This window comes from Marmota flaviventris, chromosome 10 (genome assembly GCF_047511675.1).
Source record: "Marmota flaviventris isolate mMarFla1 chromosome 10, mMarFla1.hap1, whole genome shotgun sequence".
Lineage (NCBI taxonomy): Eukaryota > Metazoa > Chordata > Mammalia > Rodentia > Sciuridae > Marmota > Marmota flaviventris.
This window is the reverse complement of record NC_092507.1, coordinates 50,103,664-50,127,261: the sequence shown is the minus strand read 5'-3', so window position 1 is coordinate 50,127,261 and position 23,598 is coordinate 50,103,664. Positions and strand designations below refer to the sequence as shown.

The 23,598-nt window shown below is 42.4% G+C and overlaps 1 protein-coding gene and 1 non-coding gene across 8 annotated transcripts in view; one reads left to right on the top strand and one right to left on the bottom strand.

The window, feature by feature from the left end:
• Window positions 1-23,598, bottom strand: part of Patj (PATJ crumbs cell polarity complex component) — a 387,785-nt gene that overhangs the window by 20,369 nt on the left and 343,818 nt on the right. For 5 of the 7 annotated variants that reach the window (XM_071617901.1, XM_071617899.1, XM_071617902.1 and 2 more), the window contains 3 exons: window positions 16,548-16,654; window positions 12,405-12,528; window positions 6,390-8,872 (listed from right to left, as the gene is read on the bottom strand). In XM_071617901.1, the coding sequence (XP_071474002.1) occupies window positions 8,726-8,872; window positions 12,405-12,528; window positions 16,548-16,654 (378 nt within the window). In that variant the 3' untranslated portion in view covers window positions 6,390-8,725. Of the gene's footprint in view, window positions 1-6,389; window positions 8,873-12,404; window positions 12,529-16,547; window positions 16,655-23,598 lie in introns of those variants that run through there. The other 2 variants (XM_071617904.1, XM_071617905.1) reach the window with 2 other exon arrangements.
• Window positions 9,032-9,103, top strand: Trnaa-agc (transfer RNA alanine (anticodon AGC)). The gene has a single exon. It is a non-coding gene; the product is annotated as a tRNA-Ala (tRNA).

Sequence of the window (23,598 nt, the reverse complement as noted above, 5' to 3'; positions counted from 1 at the left end):
GTATCAAATTCGCTCTCCTCCCCCTACACATAGTCTTACTATTCTGGTTGACTTTAATATCTAAGTATAAATAAGCTATAAAATTGGTGGAGAAATATGGTGCAAAAAGTTTCAGTTATTTAGAAAGTTTAAAAGACAATGGTATAAGAAAAGGAGATGTTTGGAGAACCACTCTCCCATGTCCCAGTGTCTCCCTGCATCCCAGTGATGGCGGCTGGATCCCGCTGAGTGATGCGCTCTTTTCTCTGGGTCTTCTGGCCACAGCAGCTTCCACACGTGGCGATCCAGGGGGACCTGGAAGAGATTTTATCCTCTCGCTGGCCTCACAGGAGTATCCCATGTCCACTCTCCAGAACCTCCAATCTTTCCACACCTTTGCTGATGCAACTAAGGGTTCTGACTTACTCCAGGCAGGGACTGAGGATGACTTTCTTATTGGAATCCAGCAACCCACAGCAGGAAGGGCATTGCAGGTGATTAGGGCAAAAAGAAACCATTTGGCAGTGTCGGTGTTTTCAAGAAAGAGCAGCTTAAGGCTCATGGATTCTAAAATGAAACTAAACACCTAAATATGTGGAGAATTCCTCCTCCTTCTCCTTGAACCTAAACACCTGAATATGTGGAAAATTTCTTCTTCTTTCCTCCTCTTCCTTCTTCTTACCAGAGATTGAACCCAAGTTGCTTATGCACTGAGTCACATCCCCAGCCTTTTTTTATATTTTATTTTGACAGGGTCTCTGTAAGTTGCTTAGTTGCTGAGGCTGGTTTTAAACTCAGGATCCTCCTACCTCCAGAGCCACTGGAATTACAGGCATGTGCTGTCACCACCAGTTGGAGAATTTCTTGAATAATTTTGTTCTCTAGACCCAATGTAACTGCCTTGCAAAATGATTCTTTGCAGTGAATGGACTTTTCATATATTTAATCACTCAAACTTCCATTCACATTAGCATGATTACAGAAAACATGGGGTATGTAGGCTAGCAACCCAAAAGAAAATTGCAGTTGGATGGTAAAAAAGCCCTGCATTCATCTTTTTTTTGGGGGGGGGGTGGGGCAGGGGAGGTGACATGGATTGAAGTGAGGCACATCCCCAGCCCTATTTTGTAGTTTATTTAGAGACAGGGTCTCACTTAGCTGCTTAGCACCTTGCTGTTGCTGAGGCTGGCTTCGAACTCATGATTCTCCTGTCTCAGACTCCCTAGGTGCTGGGATTATAGGCATGTGCTACTGCACCCAGCTACCAAGATGAAATTTTTCTTGGGAGTCTCAAACAAAACTAGAGTTGGGAAATTATGAAGCGGGACAATTCTAGCTTGTCTTTCTGAGATAAAGACTTTCTGAAGATCCACATAAAATTCCTTTCTGTTCTATACACACTCCATACTTCACACCTCTTGCGCGTATACACAGATTTCTGTAACAAAGTTTAACATTCAGATAAGATGCTCTTGATAGAACACTTGCCCAGTAACCTCCATCAATGAGCTGACGCCAATTCCAGCTCAGGTCTCCATGACCAATAATGAAATTTGTATCTAGTAGTTGTTGCAAATTTCTCCCCTTTGACCTCTAAAAACTTCCTCATGCCTCAACATCTTTGAAAATGCTCATGCTTTACTATAGCATGTGTATTATCATTGTAATCCCTGCTATCTCACATAAATATCATGAATCTTGACAGTGGCTTGATTTTGTAAGGCAAGAGTACTAGACAGGAGGAGCCTACCCACAGAGAGGAGCTGTGGAGATCTGCTCTTTGTTGGATACTTATCTGCACATGTATGAGAGGAAATTCCTCAAGGCCAGGAAAGAACCACCAGGAAGCAAGTCCTGGATAGCTACCAGCCTATTCCTCCTGGAAAGACCTCATAATATGCCTGGATTGGGGAGAAGTCTCAGGATAGTGCCTTAATAGTGGAGCAAAACTAGCCCTAAATCATTAATTTTTATATTTTATTTTTGCAGTGCTAGGGATTGAACCCAGGACCTGGCACCTGCTAGGAAGTGCTTTACCACTGAGATAACATCCTAGCCCAAACTTTACCCTAAATTAAAGGCTACACTAGAGCCAACATAAGAAAGCTTTAAAGCAAAAACTTGAAAGGACCAAACTGATTGCAAGTAACTTAACTGCATGTAAGAATAGTCTGATGCTATTTAAAGAAATATAATTATAGCAGCCTACAATATACATTTTGTGATGCTTGGCACTCAGCAGGAAAATACCAGGCATGCAAAGAAGAAAAGTAAAAGTAAGGTCAATCCATAATCAGAAAATAAAACCAACAGAAATCAAACAATAGAAGCAGACCGAATTTTTTTTTTTTTTTGGTACTGGGGTTTGAACATAGGGGTGCTTTAGTCCTTTTTACTCTTTGAGACAGGGTCTTGCTAAGTTGCTGAGGCCAGCCTTGAACATGGCGATCCTCCTGCCTCATTCTCACTAGTGGTTGGGATTACAGGCATGTACCATTGTTTCTGGTGACCAGAATCTTTAGTATGATCAAGTACATAAAACAGAGGCCAGGTATGGCCTACAGACCAAATTTGGCTCACTGTTTTGTAGTTTTATGGAACACAGCCAAGCTCATTCATCTACGTATTGTCTAACCTTCTTCCTACGGTGCTACAGTAGCAAATTTGAATAGTTGCGCCAAAGACTCCAAACTCCTATTAGATATTTATTATCAGGTTTTTTTACTCTAAGTTTGCTGGCATAAAGGAAAATGTGAAAATGATGAGGAAGGAAATGGAAGATATAAAAGAAATGACCCCAGGGTACAGAGGGTGTAGTTCAGCGGTAGAGTTGCTTGCGCAGTATTGCTCAAGGCCCTGGCTTTGATCCCCAACATTGCAAAACAAACAGAAATACCCCAGACAAAAAACTAACAATACTGCCAGGTGTGGTGATGCATATCTATAATCCCAGCAGCTCGGGAGGCTGAGGCAGGAGGATCGCAAATTCACTGCCAGCCTCAGCAAAAGTGAGGTACTAAGCAACTCAGTGAGACCCTCTAAATAAAAAACAAAATAGGGTTGGGGATGTGGCTCAGTGGTCAAGTGTGTGTTCAGTGAGCTCAGTCCCCAGTACCACACCCTCAAAAGAAAAAGAAAAACCCAAAACTAACAACCCTCCACCCCATGCCAACAGATGGAACATATAGTATTTGAAAAGTACATATGGAATCCACATAAAGATGAATCTGATCTCACCTGTTTTCAAAGCTGATCATGGGACCCAAGAGGCTGACTTCTTTGACAGTGACAGGGAATGAAGAAAGGAAGAATTGCTGTTGGGATTCCACCTGGGTTAAAGGCTTGCTTTGTTCCTTGGGAGTAGGCCTATGGAGTTGATGGCATGGCTGAGGGTGGAAGTCCTGGTTCAGTTTTTTTTTTTTTTTCCTTGTGGCACTGGGGATTCTACCCAGGGCTTGCTCATGCTAAGTAAGTGCTCTACCACTGAGCTACATCTCTTCTATACCCTATCCTACCCTGTCTTTACAGGGTCTTGCTAAATTGCTCATTGCCGGGTTTCTGCTCACACGACTAAAAGGCTCAGGGGTCACTCCAGTTGAACTGGGCTGACTGGGCTGCATGAAATAACCACACAAGAGACACAAATGCCTTTTTCTTTGGGGTCGCTGTGATAGCTCCTCTGACCTTAAGGGTCCACAGGAAGAGAGAGAGCGAGAGCACATGCTGACCCTTTTATTGAGAAGCTATTCAAATGAAGCAAGGGGTCAGGTTTCAGGGGGCTGAGTCTATCTTCTTGATGTCCACTGTCAGCAGGTTGACTGACACCTGGGTAGGCCACACCCAAGGACTCAGTAAGAGAAGGGGACACACACAAGGCACTTCCATGGAAGATTCTATCCTAAACAGGGCAAGGGGTTATATTACAAAGGAACAGGTGAGCCTAGCTTCACCCATGGGGCTGTAGCAAGACACACCCATGCACAAGACACCGACCCTCGAACCCAACAAGGGTGGGGAAAGCTCTGCCACATTTCTGAGACTGAGCGCCTCAGCACCCAGCCGGGGAATGTGACCCAGTCACGTGCAAGGTTGGTCCCCCACAGCCCATGTTGGCCTCTAACTTGTGATCCTCCTGCCTCAGCCTCCTGAGTAGCTGGGATTACAGCATGCTCCACTGTGCCTGGCTCTAATATATCACAGGATATGTTGTAAACTCTAGTTATGCTACTGTGCTACAGAACACCAGAACTAACTCATCCTCACTGCATTCTGGTACCAATTATTTGACTTCCCTATCCCTGCCCCGCTCCCTTTTCTGGTTTTTTTTACTCTTTTCTTTGATGAGGTTGACTATTTTAGCTTTCACAAGTGAGTAGAACCATGTGGAGTTTAGTTTTCTGTCACTGCAACAAATTACCTGAGATAAACAACTTAAAACAAGGAAGGATTTTTTTTGTGGGGGACTGAGGCTCATAGCTTCAGAGCTTTCAGTCCATGGTCACTTGGTGTTTTTGCTTTGGGCCTGTGGTGGCACAGTACATCACAGCAAGCACACATGACAGAGGTCTGTTAACCACATGGCAGTTGGGAAGTGAAAAGGGGATGGAGTTCCAATATCCCAAGGGGTTCAAGGACACGTTCTCGATAACCTAACTTTCCTCCAATATAACCCATTTAAAGGTTCCACCACCTCCCAATAGTGCCACAGCCTGGTGACCAAGCCTTTAACACATGGCCTTTGGGAGACATTTAAGATCCAAATTAACTGGGTGTGGAGGTGACACCTGTAATCCCAGCAATTCAGGAGGCAGAGGAAGAAGGGTAGAAAGTTTGAGGCCAGCCTGGACAACTTAGCAAGACTTTACCTCAAAAGTAAAAAGGGCTGGAGATGAGGTTCATTGGTAGAGCACTCATGGGTTCAGTCCTGGTACTGCAAATACATACATGCATACATACATACAGAAATTAAAAATCCAAGATATAATATAGTATTTTTATTCCTATGCCTGGTTTGTTTAAAATATCCTCCACTCTCATCTATATTGTTGCAAATGATAGAATTTCATTTTTTATTGCTGAATAATATTCCACTGTGCATATTTTTTCATTCATCCATTGATGGGCATCCATATGTTGGTCACTGTGAATAGTACTGCAATAAAAATGCAGTACTATTTTTTTTGGGGGGGGGTACCGGGGATTGAACTCAGGGGCACTTGACCACTAAGCCATACCTCCAGCCTTGTTTTGAATTTTATTCAGAGACAGGGTCTCAGTGAGTTGCTTAGTGCCTCACTATTGCTGAGTCTGGCTTTTTTTTTTTTTTTTTTGGTGGCACTGGGGATTGAATCCAGGACTTTGTGCATACGAGGAAAGCACTCTATCAATTGAGCTATATCCACAGCCCCTGAGGTTAGCTTTGAACTTGCGATCCTCCTGTCTCAGCCTTCTAAATCGCTGGGATTACAGGCCATGTGCATGCCACCATGCCTGGCGAAGCCATCTTTTTAATAGACTAATTTCATTTCCTTTGGAAATATACTCAGTAGCTGGATTACATGGTAGTTCTATTTTTAGTTTTTTGAGGTGATGCCATCCTGTTTTTTCATAATGGTTGTATTAATTTACATTCCCTCCAAAAATGTATAAGAGTTCCCCTTTCTTCACATTCTCACTAGCAAAACATACATAATTTTAAATGGTCAATACCAGGGCTGGGGATATAGCTCAGTGGTAGAGTGTTTGTCTAGCATGAGAAAGGCCTTGGGTTCAGCCCTTAATACTGTGGAAAAAAAAAAAAGAAGAAAGAAAAGAAAGAAAGAAAGGAAGGAAGGAAGGAAGGGTAATCACTGATTAAAACCACTAATTGCCAGCTAAGTGACTATTTTCAGGTCACCTTCATTAATGATACGCTTTTGCTAATACTTATATGACATTTACTATGAGCCAGGCACAGCACTAAGGTTCCACTTGGATTTTAATCATTACAGTGCTTGCCCCCACCTGCTTCTAATTGAAGAAACTGAAGCACAAAGTGATGAAATGACACGGACATGGTCATATACCTAGTGAGTGGGGATTCAAACTCAGGCAGTGTGAGGCCAAGACCTGACCTCTGAACTCCTGCACGGGCTCCTTCGTAAAGCACCTATTCTAAAGCAGGAAATACATGGGACACTATTAGTGGATTCCAGATTTTAACAGGACACTGAAAAACCCTGTGGAAATTTAAGTTCTTTTCTTTTCTTTTTTTTTTTCTTTTAGGGAACCAAAAACTGAAGAAAACACAAAATCAGATGCACAAACTTTTTCATTTATAAAAAGATTCTGCTCCTTAGTCAACTACATTTATTTAGAATCTTTAGAAACATCTCACACATGCATTTAGCAGTTTTATTTTCTAACTCCAATCAGTGATATCATCACTATAGTTAAATGACCCAAATGATGAGGCTGGAACAACATATGTGGCTCTAAGACCAATACTTTTATAAATTTCCATCTTCCTATCCTCTCACCTTGTCAGCAGGTTCTGATACAAAACCAAACCAAAACAGAACAATACAAATAAAACTTTTTTGGGAAGGCAATTATTTATTAGTGATGCAAACAGAGGCATAACCAAGTATGAGAAGGACTAGTTCCGCCAAGTTACAACAGCAACAAGTATCACAGTTCCTTTAAGAGGCTTTCAATAGTGTGACCCCAAAGGATAACGTGTAAAGAAACACAACAACCACGGGATTATTTAAAAATGTATATTTAATGGCTATTCCATCAAAATTAAGCAGAATTACATTTAAAAAGAATCATGTGCATATGTATCTATCTAAGGTGCATTTTCAAGTGTCATTGAGCTTCACTTCACTTTGGCTGCCTGAGGTGTTCTTACAGACATAGTTAAAACAGAACATTCTGAGGCTGGTGGCTTCTCATGCATTGGAAGGTGAGATCCTGGATATATGAGAAATTCGAAAAGCTGTGTATCATCTTGAAAAACTCAATACCAGTCATGAAATACATTTTCAAAAGAAAATTTAGGCACTCTATACTTTGGAATAGCCACAAAGTATTCCAACAAGAGTTAATGCACTTTGTGATTATACCTACTCAAAGATAATTTTCAATTAAAATCTATACTTATTTATTTTTGTGGTACTGGGAATTGAACCCAGGGTGCTCTACCACTGAGCTACATCCCAGTCCTTTTTTTTTTTTTTTTTAATTTTGAGATAGGGGCTCACTAAGTTGGTGAGGCTGGCCTCAAACTTGCCATCCTCCTGCCTCAGCCCCCCAAGTGGCTGGGATTATAGGTATGCACCATGACACCCAGCAAAATCTATATTTATTAATAAGATTTTAAATTAAAGCCCATTAAATTTTGGTAATTACTGTGAACAATTTGCAGCATTGTCTTATAGTTAAATAGTGCTGAACTACTTCTATTATTGACTCTGATATTTATCCTCATGGTAAGTTTTTATAGAAGACCCTAGAACATTCATTAAGAAGCATCTTCGCCCTTTTCCTGCTAATATGTCAACAAGAAGGCCCATAATCAACATTATAGGGATTATATTTTCTGCTGTACTTGCTTTCTTTGCATATCAAACTTCAGCAAAAGAGAGGCACCCTCGGGGCCAGGAAACATCAGCCAGGCGTTTTCTCCTGCTGGTTCCTAGGCTCACTTTGTTTGCTCAGTTATTAATGATGAAGCATGTAGTTCCACCTAGTTCCTACAGTCTGTGCTGTTGTGTGGGCTGGTATGGAGGTAAAGGGAGGATAATCCAACTAGCCATTGTACTTTGCACAAGGCCAAGGCCACCCAGAGCTCATCTGACTTGAGGCAAAGCTTGGTGACCTCTGGGGCTTCTACCTCCTCATATGAAGACTGAGGGGTGTGGATGATGCTGCCTGAGACACCATTAACTCCAGATGAACTTCACAGACTAGAACCTGTTAGCATTGTTAGAACTCAGAACATGGAGGTTAATTGTTCTTGTCAAGAAGGAGCAATTGCTCAGTGGTGTGCACTTTTGTAGCTCAGAAAGCAATTAGAAAGCCTTTCAGAATCTTTAGGAGATTACAGTCTGCAAATTGACTCATCAAAATCACCAATGACTAACATGTAAAGTTTCATCCAGAGAAATGAATTTGAGACTTAGTTGACTATAAGTCATCCAGAAGAGAGTACAGTAATTTCCCTTTGGAGAATATGGGTCTTTCGTCATGGGGGAATTAATTTCACTGCTAATGTTTGCTGGCTTACTTGAAGAGACAATTAGCACAAGTAAATCATGAGTGAGATGACAAGTGGCTTAGCATTTGCTTCTGTTCATCACATGAGATCTGAGCTGCTATTAGGCATCTGTCTGAACAGGGCGGGGGGAGAGAAGGGGTAAGGAACAGGAGGCTGTTAACTCCAATTTCAGCAAATATAATCAAAACCAGTTACTTCTAATTGGCAAACATTGATGTTACAGGCAAAACAGAAAAGACTTGTTCATTCAGACTTTAGAAATTAACTTCACCAGAGGTGACAGAAGCTGGGAAAAATCAGGCAGATGACTGTTGGTTTGGGAAAAATCACTTGGAACCTCAGCCTGTCTCCTGAGCAGAGAGAACGAGATGGTAAGAAAGAACATTGTAAATTTTACTTGAGGTGGCCTTTTATCTTCACCCTGAACTTCGTCTTCCTATGGATATTCTAAATAACAGCATCTGTCTTGTGATCAGGGCCTGTGGCTCACGACAGCACAGTTAAGGTTACAGTCCCTCTCTGGTGTTTTAGAATGGCGACAGCTTGCTCATGAGTGACACCTTCCAGGGTCTCACCATTAACAGCTAAAATCTGATCACCTCGCTTTAATCGGCCGTCATCTGCAGCTGCTCCCTACAAACAAGAAACATTCCAGTTTAATCCAGGGTGAAATGGTTTAATATTACATTAATATTAAAACCTCTAACTTGTGTCTGTGTGAAGGAGGAACTTAAAAAACTAAAGTTTTTTTTTTTTCTAGGAAATATTTTAAATTAAGAAAAATGGGGGCTAGGAATATAGCTCAGTTGGTAGAGTGCTTGCCTAGCATGCACAAGGCCCTGGGTTCAATCCCCAGTACCACCAGAAAAAGAGAAATGTAGGATATATTGTTTGAATAATAGTGGGTGTATAGAAACTGTAGCTATGAATCATCTAAATAACATACCAATAGAAATGTACTGACACATTCCCTTTAATAGAGGTAGAACCTTATTTCAATACTTAGCATTAAATGTGATTGGATGTCATATCATGTCATATTCATGGAAACGTAATATACAAGAGAAGGCAGATAAAATTGAGTCTGGTGTTAGTCTTATTGCCAATACCATCTTCATGTAAGGTTCCCATTGCGTTATTAAGCCATCAGAACTGTCATCTGTCAAAAGCAAGTGTAGCCTTTAAATGGGTGAATTGCATGGTATGTGAATTATACCTCAATAAAGCTGTTATAGATATAAAAGTGTGGCATCTGTAAAACTTTGTAATCTATTCAAAAGCTTCAACTTCATATTTGATCATCTAAATAGGTTTTCAAATGACTACTTTTATTACATATCAGTCATGCCTGGCTCTTCAAAATGGAACAAAGAACAAAGCAAGTGAAACGTGGATTTTTTTTTTTTTCATTCTAAAACTGAGTATCTAAAAATGCTGTGATATTACTAGAAATGTTCTACATTAGAGTAAGGGAATAAACGACCTAGAAAATAATTTATAGGGGGCTTTCTCTATCTGTTGGGATAACTGTTAAAGTTCCTTGAAAATCAGGGCCAAAAGTCCTCTACTGGAGGCCAAAGTGCTGGGGAAACAAGGGCCACGGGCACCAAGCCCTGGCCAGAGTCCATCAGAAACTGAGCCAGGAGGCTCTTGTGCTCCACAGCAGCATGGAGGGCCAGTGGTGCTCAGGCAATTTTCTAGAACTTCTAAACAACAAAAAGGGTAGAAAATTCTTGTATGAATTGTACAATAAAGAATATTCAAACCAGGTCTACACTAGGGTAGAGGAATACCAAAATTAAATAATTTGCAGATTCATTCAAATTCTTTAAGAAAGTAAAGTGTCAGTGGCATTAAAGTAAAGACAGGATCCCATACGTGACTTCAGGGAATAAAATCAGAATTACTAGACAATTCAAAATTACTTTGGGGGAGCCAGATGAACCCATAATTCTAGCTATTTAAGAAGCTGAGGCAGGATGATCATAAACCCAATGTCAGCCTGGGTGACCATTGGGAAAAAATTTTTCTTTTGCTAGTTTTTGGTTTAATTCTCTATAGAAAACTTTAAAATTCAGACATATTGGTTTAGTGTAACAAAAAAAGGAAAGAAAAAAAAAATTTTTTTCAGCACAAGAGATCAAACCCAGGCCCTCTTGCATGCTAGGCAAGTGCTCCACCACTGAGTTACATCCCTAGGCCTCATTTTTTGGGGGGAGGCAGGGAGGGTACCCAGGGCGCTCCACCACTGACCTACATCCCCAGTCCTTTTTATTTTTTATTTTGAGACAGGGCCTTGCTGAGTTACCCATGCTGACCTGGAACTTGTGCTCCTCCTGCCTCAGCCTCCTGAGTTGCTGGGATTACAGATGTGCCACTGCCTGTGGGGCTCTCTGAAAAGGTCATCCTGTGTGAGCTTCAATCCATTCATTAAACCCACTAGTCTTGTCCTATCGATGGCGGTTGCTTTTAAAAGCACACCAGCAACACACAGCTATTTCATGATCAGCTGTGTATGCTGGTGATCTGGCTTCCTGTCCCACTGGCCTCTGTGAACATGCAGATAGGTACAGTGGGAACAGTCTGATGCACTCACTTTGGACTAACTAGCCCTGTCTCTGGACCATGGCTGATGTGGCCACAGTGAGCCGGTGATGAGGAACACCCTGGAGGGCCTCCATGGAGGACAAGGTGGGTGGCAGGACTTGCCAAATCATGGGGGGCCGAGCTCACTCTGTAGCCATCCCACTACCTTTATAGCTGACTCTTTCAAAAGCAAAGTATCACAATGACCACATAAGAAGAATGGTCATGCCTCCTGCAGTGTTAAGCATGTCTTAGGGGAAGGATGGTCAGTGTGTGATTTAACTACTGTAGGTGTCAGCAGGTGGGGTGTCACTGTTATCCACAATGTTTCTGAGCTGCCTTCTCTCTCCACTTTCACCCACCTGCAGTTCAACAGTGTGTGTTTGGGAATAATAATAATAATATGCCTTCTTAACAGGTACCCCAGCAGGATGAAACAGATGGGGATATCTGCAGCTGCCCAGTGTGGTCCAGAAGCAAATGCTAAATGACTTAAGGGTTTATATTAGGCCTCAGGCAGGCCTAATTAAAAGGTGATGCTCTGCACATATAAAACAAGTTTATATTTAATGCATAATATAACTTTCTAGAAAGAGACCAGATCGACCTTAAGATAAAGATTTCTGCTTTTGAACACCTTTATTTGTGTGTGTGTGTGTGTGTGTGTGTGTGTGTGTTATGGGGACTGAACCCAGGGAAGCTCTACCACTGAAAATAAAACAGTCAGACAACTGGATCAATTCATAAACAAATGATTGTGATAAAACCCACAAGACAAAGGCTGCAATATCAACACCAAACACTTTTCAGAGATCTTCAAACTTAACAGATTCCAGTGTAAAAACTCTAAGTTAAAAATAGTGACTCTAAGAGCCTTCTAGAAGCAGCAGTAGTAGTGGACATCTCAGCCTCTTACTAATTAACTAGGATTTTTGGAAGTAGTTTAATGCCTGAAAAACATGGTATTCCCCAGAATTAGTCTAACATGTTACCTCTTTGGCAAAGTTGTGGACCAAAGAAACCACGCAGATCTAAAGCATCCTGAGGTTTTCTGTGATGCGCAGCGATTTATATTCTTACACTGATCTGAGGCTTGTAGAGAGCTTTCTGCCTCAGACCTTTGGTGGCTGACACATTTCTCTTTCTTCTTCTCTCTCTCTCTTTCTTTCTCCAGCACTGGGGATGGAACTTGGGGTCTTTCTAGTATTGAGCTGGCCATGGTATCTTTTCTTTAAAGACAATGCAAAATCTTTTTTCTAATCTAGACCCCTAGACCAATACTCCAGGGCCAGCTTCTAAAGAATGTGGTGCCACTCCCTAAACTGTTGCTGAAAGAAGACACTCCTTAAAGTCTGTGAGCAAATCCTGTGAGAGAATCCGAAGAAAATTCTCTTGACTCTATTACTGTAAAATATCTTTTCTCTCACTGGTGTAGAGATTTCTTATAAAACTCACAGGAACTAGGCAGACATGCACACATCACGGGTAACCCAAAGTAAAGCAACACAAAGCACTTTAAAAAAATTCTCACCTAGTTTTGATTAAAAAAAAAAAAGTACAGTAAAAAGGAAAAAAATACCTTTGCAAATATAGTCTTGACATAAATTGGCAGGTCTCCATGGGGACTTCCATAACCCCCTACAATACTAAACCCCAATCCTTCAGAGCCTTTCTCCAAAGTAATAATCTTAGGTGGAGGTGTTCTGAAAGCACAATGCATGCTGTTTAATTCGAGAATAGGTACGGAGAGGGAATTTCATTTTAATGGACGAGCACAGATTTGAGAGAGACTTTCATACTGCGAAGCTATGAAGGTAAGTTTACCATATCATAATATTAACAATCTGGAAACTAATTTTTAAATTTCCCATGACATGCCAACTCATCAATAATATTCTTTTTTTTTGATACAAGGGATTAATTTAGGGGCACTAGGCCACTGAGCCACATCCCCAGCCCTATTTTGTATTTTATTTAGAGACAGGGTCTCATTGAGTTGCTTAATGCCGTGCCAATTGCTGAGGCTGGCTTTGAACTCACGATCCTCCTCTCAAGCTGCTGGGATTACAGGCATGTGCCACCACGCCCGGATAACAATATTCTTGATGGCTTAGGGTTTCTCTTGCATAAAATCCACTGTTTTCTAATTAGAAACAAAGTCATGATGCTGAAATTGTCCAAGCACAAGCACCCCTCCCCCCATGCTTGGTTTTAAACTCTTAAATGCACTGTTTAGAGCTGAAGGGAACTATCTTGAATGTGCATGGCACAGAGAGGGAGAGTGTCTCATCAGCGAGGTGGGAGACTGCTGTCCTCAGGTGGCCTCATGTCTATAACAGGTAATAGCAGCCTGTTAGCTCAGGAAACTACTGCCCCTTCCTGCCTGCGTGCCCTGGGCACACCTGTCCCACTACTTCCGCCTAGGGTAGGAACTTTCATCTCAAAACACACCTCCAATGGAAGGCCCTCCTACTGCCTCAAGGGGATGAGTTCCATCTGCTCCCTTTGCTTTTGGTTCAAATTTCCAGGATGGTCCTCATTGTGCCATATTGCAATTACGTATCTGTCTTGTTTGTTTTCGTACTGGTGATTGAACCCAGGAGTACTTTACCACAAAACTACATTCCCATTGCTTTTTATTTAATTTTAAGACAAGGTCTCATTAAGTTGCTAAGGGTCTCTCTAAGTTGCTTAGGCTGGTCTCAAACTTGCAGTCCTCCTGCCTCGGCCTCCTGAGTTGCTGGGATGACAGGTGTGTGCCTTATGTGGCCCTCTTTCTCCTCTACCTGGTGTCAACTCTTCATCTCAGTCACCTGAGTACACCAATATGCTATATTTTGCTTGTCACAAACTCACATGACCATGTAGATGAGAACTAATGTCCAGGACAGAAGAGAGAAACCCAAATGAATCAAAATGGATAAAGAATCTGTTTCAAATGCACAATTTAGGTTTTCAAAGCTTCGACCAGTGTGGAAGTCTTTTCTCTCAGAAACAACACAGCTAACAATTAAATTATCTTTGTAGGCTCCAATAATTTAATCTAAACTCAGGTGATACTAATTTCTTATTCCCAAATGCTATTGTTCAAAGAGTAAGAACCTGAAGAATTCTGGTATCTCAGGCCCTATGATTTTTTTTCCTTAATTTTTGTAGTTGTAGATGGACAACATACCTTTATTTTATTTGTTTATTTTTATGTGGTGCTGAGGATCAAACCCAGTGCCTCACATGTGCTACTGAGGCAAGCACTCTGCCATAAGCCCCCGCCCCGCTATGATCTTATTGATGGTGGATGGTTCACTTTTTTTTTTGTATTAGAGATTGAACCCAGGAATGCATCACTGAGCTACATCCCTGGCGCTTTCCACTTTTTTATTTTGAGACAGTGTCTCACTAAGTGCTGAGGCGAGCCTTAAACTTTGATCCTCTTGCCTCAGCCTCCCGAGTAGCTGAGATTACAGGTATGTACCACTACACCTGGCTTGGAGGTTCACAATTGATAGGGGAAGCATCATTTGTTTTGTGGCAGCATGAATGTCTGAGAGGCAGAGTCAACTGATGTAAACTCAGCCATTCATGTATTCGGAGAAACTTGTAAAAATGGAATATAAGTGACCTTAGAATATTCGGTTCTGTCTGATTTAGAATATTCTTCCCTCTCTCCCTCCTCAGTTCTGCGTGGCTTGTTTTGGGGCTGACTTTCAGCTAGTTCCCTCTGCTGCCAGTTATTGATGTAGTCATGGTCTGAAGCAGGCATCCGCAGTAATTGCCATATAAACTGTTAACTGTTTTGAATGTCGCCCTGCTTATTCCAGTTCTTTCAAAACTCAGCCTAGGTATTAGCTTCCCTGAGTTAACTCCCTAATTGAGTTATACCCATATCCATGGTCACAGGGCCCTCCCTCACTGCATTCAGGTCTCCTACACTGACCCCCTCTTTCATAACTGTGGATTTATGGCCTATTTTTCTAATTCTCTGGCAGCTCCTTAAGGAGTAGGGCAATATCTTTACCTACATCCATGTTGGAATCCTTGGGACCTAGCTTTTGTAAAGTGCCTGGCCTTAGGCGCTCAGTAAATGTCTGTTGAAATAAGGATGAATTATCCCCTTGGCTGAACAGTAATGACGTCATGAATAAAGCTCCACCTGTCTCCACTTTGTGGCCTTGTGAGCACTCTCAGTAATGGCCCACTGGCTAGACACATAATTGATTCATGTTTCCTCTTTCAAACACAGTCCCCATTTCCAAGGATATTGGAATGGGAACCTAGGTGCCCAAAGCCAGTGTTTGACGCCCTGGGGGCACCAAATCATTAAAGCCTTCATAATTGTGCCCATTTACAATGAGGATTGTGTTTGCAGGGGGAGGGGAGGAGCCAGGCTCTATTCTTTAACTGGTAACATCACATGGAGTCTGTCTCCATTTATCTCCCTGTATCCTAATATTTCCAATCAATTAGTTTTCCTTTTTAAAAAATCTCCAAATGTTAGCAGTGGGGGATTAGGAATGATTTTTAAATTCTTTTGTGCTAGTGGTTTCTGACTTTCCAGGAATCAAGAGTACAAGGGTACCTCTATTTCCATAGCCACATCAAAGGATATTAAGACACACTATTCTTCTATAACCATCCTGATTTTCTTTTAAAGGGCTGTTGTACCTTGAAAATGCATTTTTCTTGTCACACTTTAATGGCATATATTGCTTTTTTCAAAAAATTGGTACTGGGGCTTGAATCCAGAGAGCTTTACCATTGAGCTACATACTCAGACCTTTTCATTTTTTTTAATTTTGAGAGAGGATCTTGCTAAGTTGCTGAGGGTCTTGTTAAATTGCTGAGGCTGGCCTTAAATTTAGTATTATCCTGCCTCAGCTTCCCAAGTGACTAGGATTACCGGCACATGTCACCATGTCAGGCAATGGCATATGTTAGAAGAAAGTAGAATGAACTTAATTTAACAGTCTTTCCAAAAAAAAAAAAAAAACCTCAAAGATTATTTAAGTTGATGTAACTACCCCTCAAAAGTTGCAAATGGCTGTGATCATGAGATGCTTCAAATGAACTACTGAGATCAGTCAACAAACATTTATTGAGCACCTCCTAGTGACCAGGCACTGGTAGTACTAAGGAATAACACTAGGTGGATTTCTCAAAGCATGCATCTTCTTGCACTGCTTCAGAATCACCCTGGGGAAGTTGTTAAAGCAGGTTTCTGATTTTTCTGTAGACCACCTAATCAGATCTTTACAAATAAGGCCTGCAGAAATACTGTCTGCAAACCCATTTCTTTAAACACCTCTTTAATAAACAATTATAACTGCAATGATGAATCTTAATGAAATATGGCAGCAAATATGACAAGATTTAATCTCAGAATAAAATTTTAGCTTAGAAAGTTGAGGGAACATGGTTCCTTGCACAAGAAAGCTGGTACACTGGGAATGTAGGTCTGTGGTTTCTTAGGGAGGGAGACACAGGGGACCATGTCGAAGTGGCCAGAGCAGTGTGTGCAGGCCCTGCAACGATGCTCTTTTAAGAGCTTATATGGTGAAACAGAGCTTTGTGGGAAGCAAGGGAACCCTAATGCCTTCTCTAGGAGCTGGAAAAAGGACCGTGCACTTCCTCTCCTCTCCTTTTGAGGGCATATTTTGGCATCGGGGAGAATCCTCAGGAGCTTGGCCCACACACAGAAGAAGCCCTCTGCATCTAGAATACTCACTCCGTGTCTTCTGAAGGGTGGTCAGCAGTGGGTGAGCCACAGTGGTGGCCTGTAGACATGTTTTCAAGCTGAGTGGCAATGGCACTTATATTGGTATCTGCTACAACCTGGAGGGGAAGTTAGAACAAGATATGTCATCATAGGCAGAGGAGAATTAGGGAGACCAGGCTGCACCCCGTGGGCAGTCCTCAGTCCTCATCTCATCCAACCTATAGGTAGCACCTAGATATTCACAAGGGATCTCTCTCTCTCTCATTTATATATAACAGTGGAATGCATTACAACTCTTATTACATATATAGAGCTCAATTTTTCATATCTCTGGTGGTATATATAGTATACTCACACCAATTCGAAGAGATCACATCACCCTCTCTTAATAAATCTCAGGACTCACACCTTCCTAATTTCCTGTCCACCTTTCTAGCCATTCCTTCATATCTTTCCAACCTTGAACTATCCAAGTGTCACAAGGCTCGGTCCTCAAGCATTTAGTCTTATCTTTCCCATCTTCATATGTTCCTTCAGACATATGACTCGTTTCACGAATTTAAGTACCACCTAAGTGATGATAATCCCTGGATCCTCCTTTTACCTACTTCCAAACCCATATAGCCAAGCACCAACCTGACATCTCTAGTGGGTGTTTCTCAGGTAGCCCAAGCCTGATTCTTGGGCTGTTAGGGCCTGCAGCCTTCCTCCTCTCAAGTGCCTGCCGCTTGATTCCAGTTTCATGAGCACCTTGGTGTTCACAACCCACATTCAACCCTCAGAAGACTCTATAGGCCTAATCTGCAAAAGCATCCCCCCACTTTTTTTGGTACTGGGGATAGAACCCAGGGTCACTTTACCACTGTGTTACATCCCCAGTTCTTTTTGAGATAGGTCTCACAAAGTTGCTTAGAGCCTTGGTAAGTTGCTGAGGCTGGCTTCAAACTTCTGATTTTCCTGCCTCAGACTCCTAAATTGATGGGATTATAGGTGTTCACCAAGGCACCTGGTCAAAAACCTTTTTTTTTTTTTTTTTAACTTTATTTTATTTGTTTATTTTTTATGTGGTGCTGAGGATCGAACCCAGTGCCTCACACATGCTAGGCAAGTGCTCTACCCCAGAGCCACAACTCCAGCCCTCAAAAATATCTTTTGTCTGGAGTTGTAAAACTCCAGACAAAATAGAGCAGGTTATCTCTCTGCCTTGGCCCCAGTCCACTGCAGCCTGTTAAAACACAGCAAATTATTTCACTCCTCTGCTTAAAACCATCTAAAGGAAACCAGACTCTCTTGGATCACAAGCTGAAGTCCTTACTATGACTGACAAGCTCATCTGCAGGTGATCTGCTGTGACACCTCTACCCTTTCTCCTAATGATCTCCTCTGCATTCACTCTGCCCCAGTAGCTGGCCTGCTTGCTGCTTCTCACAGGCCAGATCCCTTCCTGCCTTGGCACAAGCTACCCTGCCCTACCCCTGAAATGCTCTGCATGGGGCATCTGCATGTCCAGCTCCTTCACTTCCCTCTGGGTACCAGGGATCAAACCCAGGGCTGCTCTATCAGTGAGCCGCATCCCCAGTCCCTTTCACTTTTTATTTTGAGAAAGGATCTCACTAAGTTGCTTTGGGCCTCACTACTTTGTTGAGGCCAGTGTTGAATTTGTGATCCTCCTGCCTTCCAAGCCACTGGGATTACAGGTGTGTACCACTGTACCTGGCTGCTCCCTCAGGTCTTCAAAGTCACCTTCTCTGAGCACTCTAAAATTTCCACACCAACATCCTGGTCCAGCTTTTCATGTCTCCTTTTCCCTGCTTCTGGTTTACTTCTTACCACCACTGCTACCCGATAAATGGTGTAGGTTTTACTTCATTCATCTTATTTATTATCTACCAATGCATATGAGAATGTGAGGGCGGGGACAGTTGTCTGCTTTGTTCACTGCTGTCTTCATATCACTAGAATAGTGCCTGGCATAAGGAGGTGTTCGATAAATAGCTGGTGAGTGACAGAATGGACGTCTTTGACTTCCTGAGATTTGCATTTTAGATGGTCCTAACCAAAGGTATAATAGGATAATGACATTTAGATTATTTACATTGTGTTTGTATTCTGCAAATAACATTCTAAGGCATTGAGAAGAAATAAAGCTCCGAGAGCCTGTACTGGGGCTCAGGATGGAGTTTCAGCACTGAGTTTCTGCCACTTAATGATGCTGGGCTTCCTCATCTATTAAATGGGAATCGTAAAAGTCCGCCTTGCCTCCTTCTCCTGGAGTTGTCTTCTACCTCAACTAGGGCCACACCTTCATTCTCAGGAGCTCCTTGGTTACATGTTTCTGACCAGTGGTCCTGCTTCTAGGTACCTTGCCATCTGTAGATTACGTCTAGGACCTGCCAGGATAGCAAAATCTGCATATGCTCAAGTGAAAAAAAAATAGTATAATGTATGCATATAACTTACGAACATCTTCCTGTATATGCTTCTAGTGACCAGGGCCACATCTCCAGCCCTTTTTAAGATTCCTTATAATTATTTGTAATACTTTATAAGATTACTTATAATCCTAATGCTGTGTAAATAGTTATACTACATTGTTAAGGGCATAAGGACAAAAAACAGTCTGCACATGTGCAGTGCAGAAGCAACTGTCCTAGGCGTAAATACATTTTCAATCTGAGGGTGGTTGAACCCAAGGACATGGAGGGCTGACTGCAGGGCTCATTGTGAGTACTGAGGGGACCTTTGCTGACGTATGAGCTGGATTTGGTAGCAATTTCAGAATCGGTCAACAGAGGGCAGAGCTGCCTAATCGTTACAGCTGCATTTGTTGAGTAGAAGAGCACAAGAAAGGCATGGGGGGCTCAGCACCACATAAAAACAAACAAAATAAAGGTATTGGGTCCATCTACAACTAAAAAAATAAAAATAATAAAAAAAGGTAACAGGTCTGCCTCAGCTGGCTCAACACATGTTGGGTGGAGCATCCTACCTTGGGGGAAACTGCTACACAAGTTAGAGGATCCTCCGGAAACACCACATATGAAGAATGACAGCAGGAACTCAGAGGTAGGACAACAGGCTTGAGGAGGAAATGTCAGATCCTCCCTGATCACAAGTCTCACCTCACCATCAGCATTTTCTGCCGTCTTCCACAGCAAGTTTACTGGCAGTGTCATCTTGGCCCATGATCTCTGACACTCTACCTATTCTTATTGTACACTGTCTTCATAAACCTGCTCTATTCCAGCTTCTAGCCCCTTTACTTGGCCCAGATGTCCATGACCCCTTCCCTCTGGCTTTCCTCCTGCCGCTGAGGTTTGCTTTTCCATCTCTTTGTTATTCTCTACTCACTTCCTGGCTCAATTGTGGGCCCACCTCCCATCTGCACACTCAGGGTCAAGGGACAGCACATGCATTCCCATGGCTTTAAATGCCAGCAGTATACTGAAAACACCCTCTTAGTCTGCTACACCCGATTGACAATTTGAGATCTGTATTTTACTATCTCAAAAGGATAACAAAATTAACACCATAAGCCAGGTGTGGTGGCACACACCTATAATCCCAGCAGCTGGGAGGCTGAGACAGGAGCATCATGAGTTCAAAGCCAGTCTCAGCAAGAATCGAGGTGCTAAACAACTCAGAGAGACCCTGTCTCTAAATAAAATACAAAACAGGGCTGGGGATGTGGCTCAGTGGTTGAGTGCCCCTGAGTTCAATCCTAGGTACCCACTCCATCCTACCCCTCCCCCGCCAAAAATTAATTAACACCATAAAATCCAAATTTTTAAAAATTCTTTAGCAGTACTGGGCTTAAACCCAGGGGTGTTCTACCACTGGGCTACATCCTCAGTCTTTTCCATTTTTAATTTTTTTTAATATTTATGTTTTAGTTGTAGTTGGACACAATACCTTTATTTTATATGTGGTGCTGAGGATAGAACCCAGAGCCTCACACATGCTAGGTTGAGCACTCTACCGCTGAGCCACAGCCCCAGCTCCTCCAAGGTCTGGCTAAGTTGCCCAGGCTGGCTTCAAACTTGTCATCCTTCTGCCTCAGCCTCCTGAGTGGCTAGGATTACAGGCCTGTGCCATGGTGCCCAGCCAAAATCCAAACTCTTGATCCATCAGCCCATCCCCTTCATTTTACTTTTCTGCTAGCTTTTTTTCATTCAGCTACTCCATTAGAAATTTACTAGGCATAAAAACTTGGCTGTGGCTGGTGCATGTTCAATTGGAAAGGAAGCCAGGCTCTAGTCACACTGGTGCTCACTCTGAATATCCATCCACCTGGCACCTTCAGTGCTCATCTTATAAAGTCCTTGTTTAGCATCTGAATGGCCATCTTAAGTGACAGCTGCCATTTTAAGGAAAAAAGTTTCGCTTTCCGCCCAAAGGCCTTTCTGAGAAGGGCTCACCACTCTCTCATACCAACCAACCCTTAACTGCCCAAATTAGGACCCGCCAGCTCTGATTCCTGAGCCTTCCCTGTAAGAGTCCCAGAACTCAAGCCTGTTCTGCCTCTCTCTCCTAGAGAGATGAACTAATAAACTCTTGGGTGTATCTCTGCCTGGTTTCTTTCATTTCTCGCTTACCAGTCTCTTGTTTGGTACTTTCCCTTCACATCTGCCATAGTAATTCACCACCAAATCCTCCAGATTCTACCTCTAAAACCCTTCTCCAAGCCGGGTGCAATGACACACACCTGTAATCCCAGTGACTCAGGAGGCTGAGGCAGAAGGATCACAAGTTTGAAGCCAGTCTCAGCAATTCAGTAAGACCCTCAGCAACTTAGTGAGACCCTGTTTCAAAATAGAAAAAAAAAAAAATAGAAAAGGACTGGGGATGTAGATGAGTGGTAGAGCAGCCCTGGGTTCAATCCCCACTACGAGTAAAAACAAAAATAAGGGGCAGAGGATATAGCTCAGTCGGTAGAGTGCTTGCCTTGCATGCACAAGGACATGGGTTCAATCCCCAGCACCACACACACACACACAAAATACATTTCAATGTTTATTTCTTATCTACAGGCAACCATCCTAATTTGATCTACCATCAAGTGCCTTATATCTGGAATCCCGACTCGGCCTCTTCTAATCTCTTTCCACAGTACTCAGCCGTCTTTTCAAATATAAAATGGATAATGGCAGCCCTCTGCTTAAAACCTTTCAGTGGTTTCCCCTTTTACTTGCAATAAATTCCAAGCACATGAAAGTCCCTCCCTAGCCTGCCCCTCTAATCCCTTCTATCTCTTTCCTCTCCTCTCTGCCTTTGCAGTTCTCTCCTAGAATCCAACCTACCCCATAACCAGTCAGCCTGGAAGTAGTTAAAACATCACTTCCCCCCACCCCCTCCCCATACAACCCTCTTTGACAACCCTTGTTACTGGGGATTGAACCAAAGGGGAACTTTACCAATGAACTACATCCCCAGCCCTTTTTATTTTTTTGAGACAGGATCTTGCTAAGTTGCTGAAGCTGGCCTGGAACTTGCAATCTTCCTTCTCAGCCTCTTAAGTCACTGAGATGACAGGCGTGTGTTACCACACCCAGCTGACCACCCCTGTTTAATTTCTCCATAATATTTTTAGTGTATTTCTGTAAATACACAGATGGTGTTGATACACATCTGTTTGACTATTATCTGTCTCTCCCACCGAATCACAGGACCCATGAACACAAGGATTGCTTATTTGCATAAGGTTAATGTGCCTAGTGAATAAAGATTGCTCAGTAAGTACTTGTGAGTGAATGACTCAATATAAAACCTTGACCAGGAATAAGTATTCTGCAATTTAACTTTCGGAAATTCCAGAGCAGAGTAGGACTGATGGAGTTAACATGGAGAGACTGTGAATTCTGGGTTTTGTATTTTTTTTTTTTTTTATGGTACTGCAGATTGAATTCAGGTGTGCTCCACCACTAAGCTACATCCCTGGTGCTCAGCCCCAGGCCTTTTTTACTTTGAGACAGGGTTTCCCTAAGTCACCCAGGTTGGCCTAGAACTTGTGATGACCTGCCTCAGCCCCCCCGTAGATGGGACTACAGGTATGCATGTACATCCATGGCAGAAAAACATCTCTTAACACAAATATATGGAAAAACTCACTTCCCGCCTCAAATTGCAGTTTTATTCCTCACCTCTTAGCTAGGAAATAAATACCCACTGATAACATTAAATCCTGGAGACCTCTCTGCCCTCAGGATTAGGAGCTGTACAAGCACTGCCGATTTAGTAGGAGTGGAATCCAAGTGGCTGAATGGGAAACATGAAGGACACTTGGTATTTTGTAGGAAGACCAGGACAACACAAATCTGTCACCCTCTTCACATCCCTAAGATGCCTGCACCAACTCTCTAGATCTTTTTTTTTTTGGTGGTGGTGGTGGTGGGTTACCAGGGGTTGAACTCAGGGCACTCAGATACTGAGCCACATCCCAGCCCTATTTTGTATTTTATTTAGAGACACCGTCTCACTGAGTTGCTCAGTGCCTTGCTTTTGCTGAGGCTGGCTTTGAACTCACAGTCCTCCATGTCTCAGCCTCCCAAGCTGCTGGGATTACAGGCGTGCACCACTGTGCCTGGCTTTGACTCTCTACATCAATTGGCAATCATATCAATGTTCATAGCAGCTCAATTCACAATAGCTAAACTGTGGATATAACTTAGATGCCCTTTAATAGATGAAAGGATAAAGAAACTATGGTGTACACACACACACACACACACACACAATTACTAAGCATTAAAACAGAATAAAATTATGGCATTTGCAGGTAAATGGGTGGAGTTGGAGAGTATCATGCTAAGCGAAGTAAGCCAATCCCAAAAAACCAAAGGCCAAATGTTCTTCCTGATAAGCGGATATGATCCTAATGGGGGCAAGGGGCATGGGAAAATGAAGGAACTTTGATTGGGCAAAGGGGAGGGAGGGAGTATTGGGGGCAGGAAAGATGGTGGAATGAGATGGACATCATTACCCTAGGTACATGTATGACTGCACATAGGTGTGATTCCACATCGTGTACAACCAGAGAAATGAAAAGTTGTGCTGCAATTGT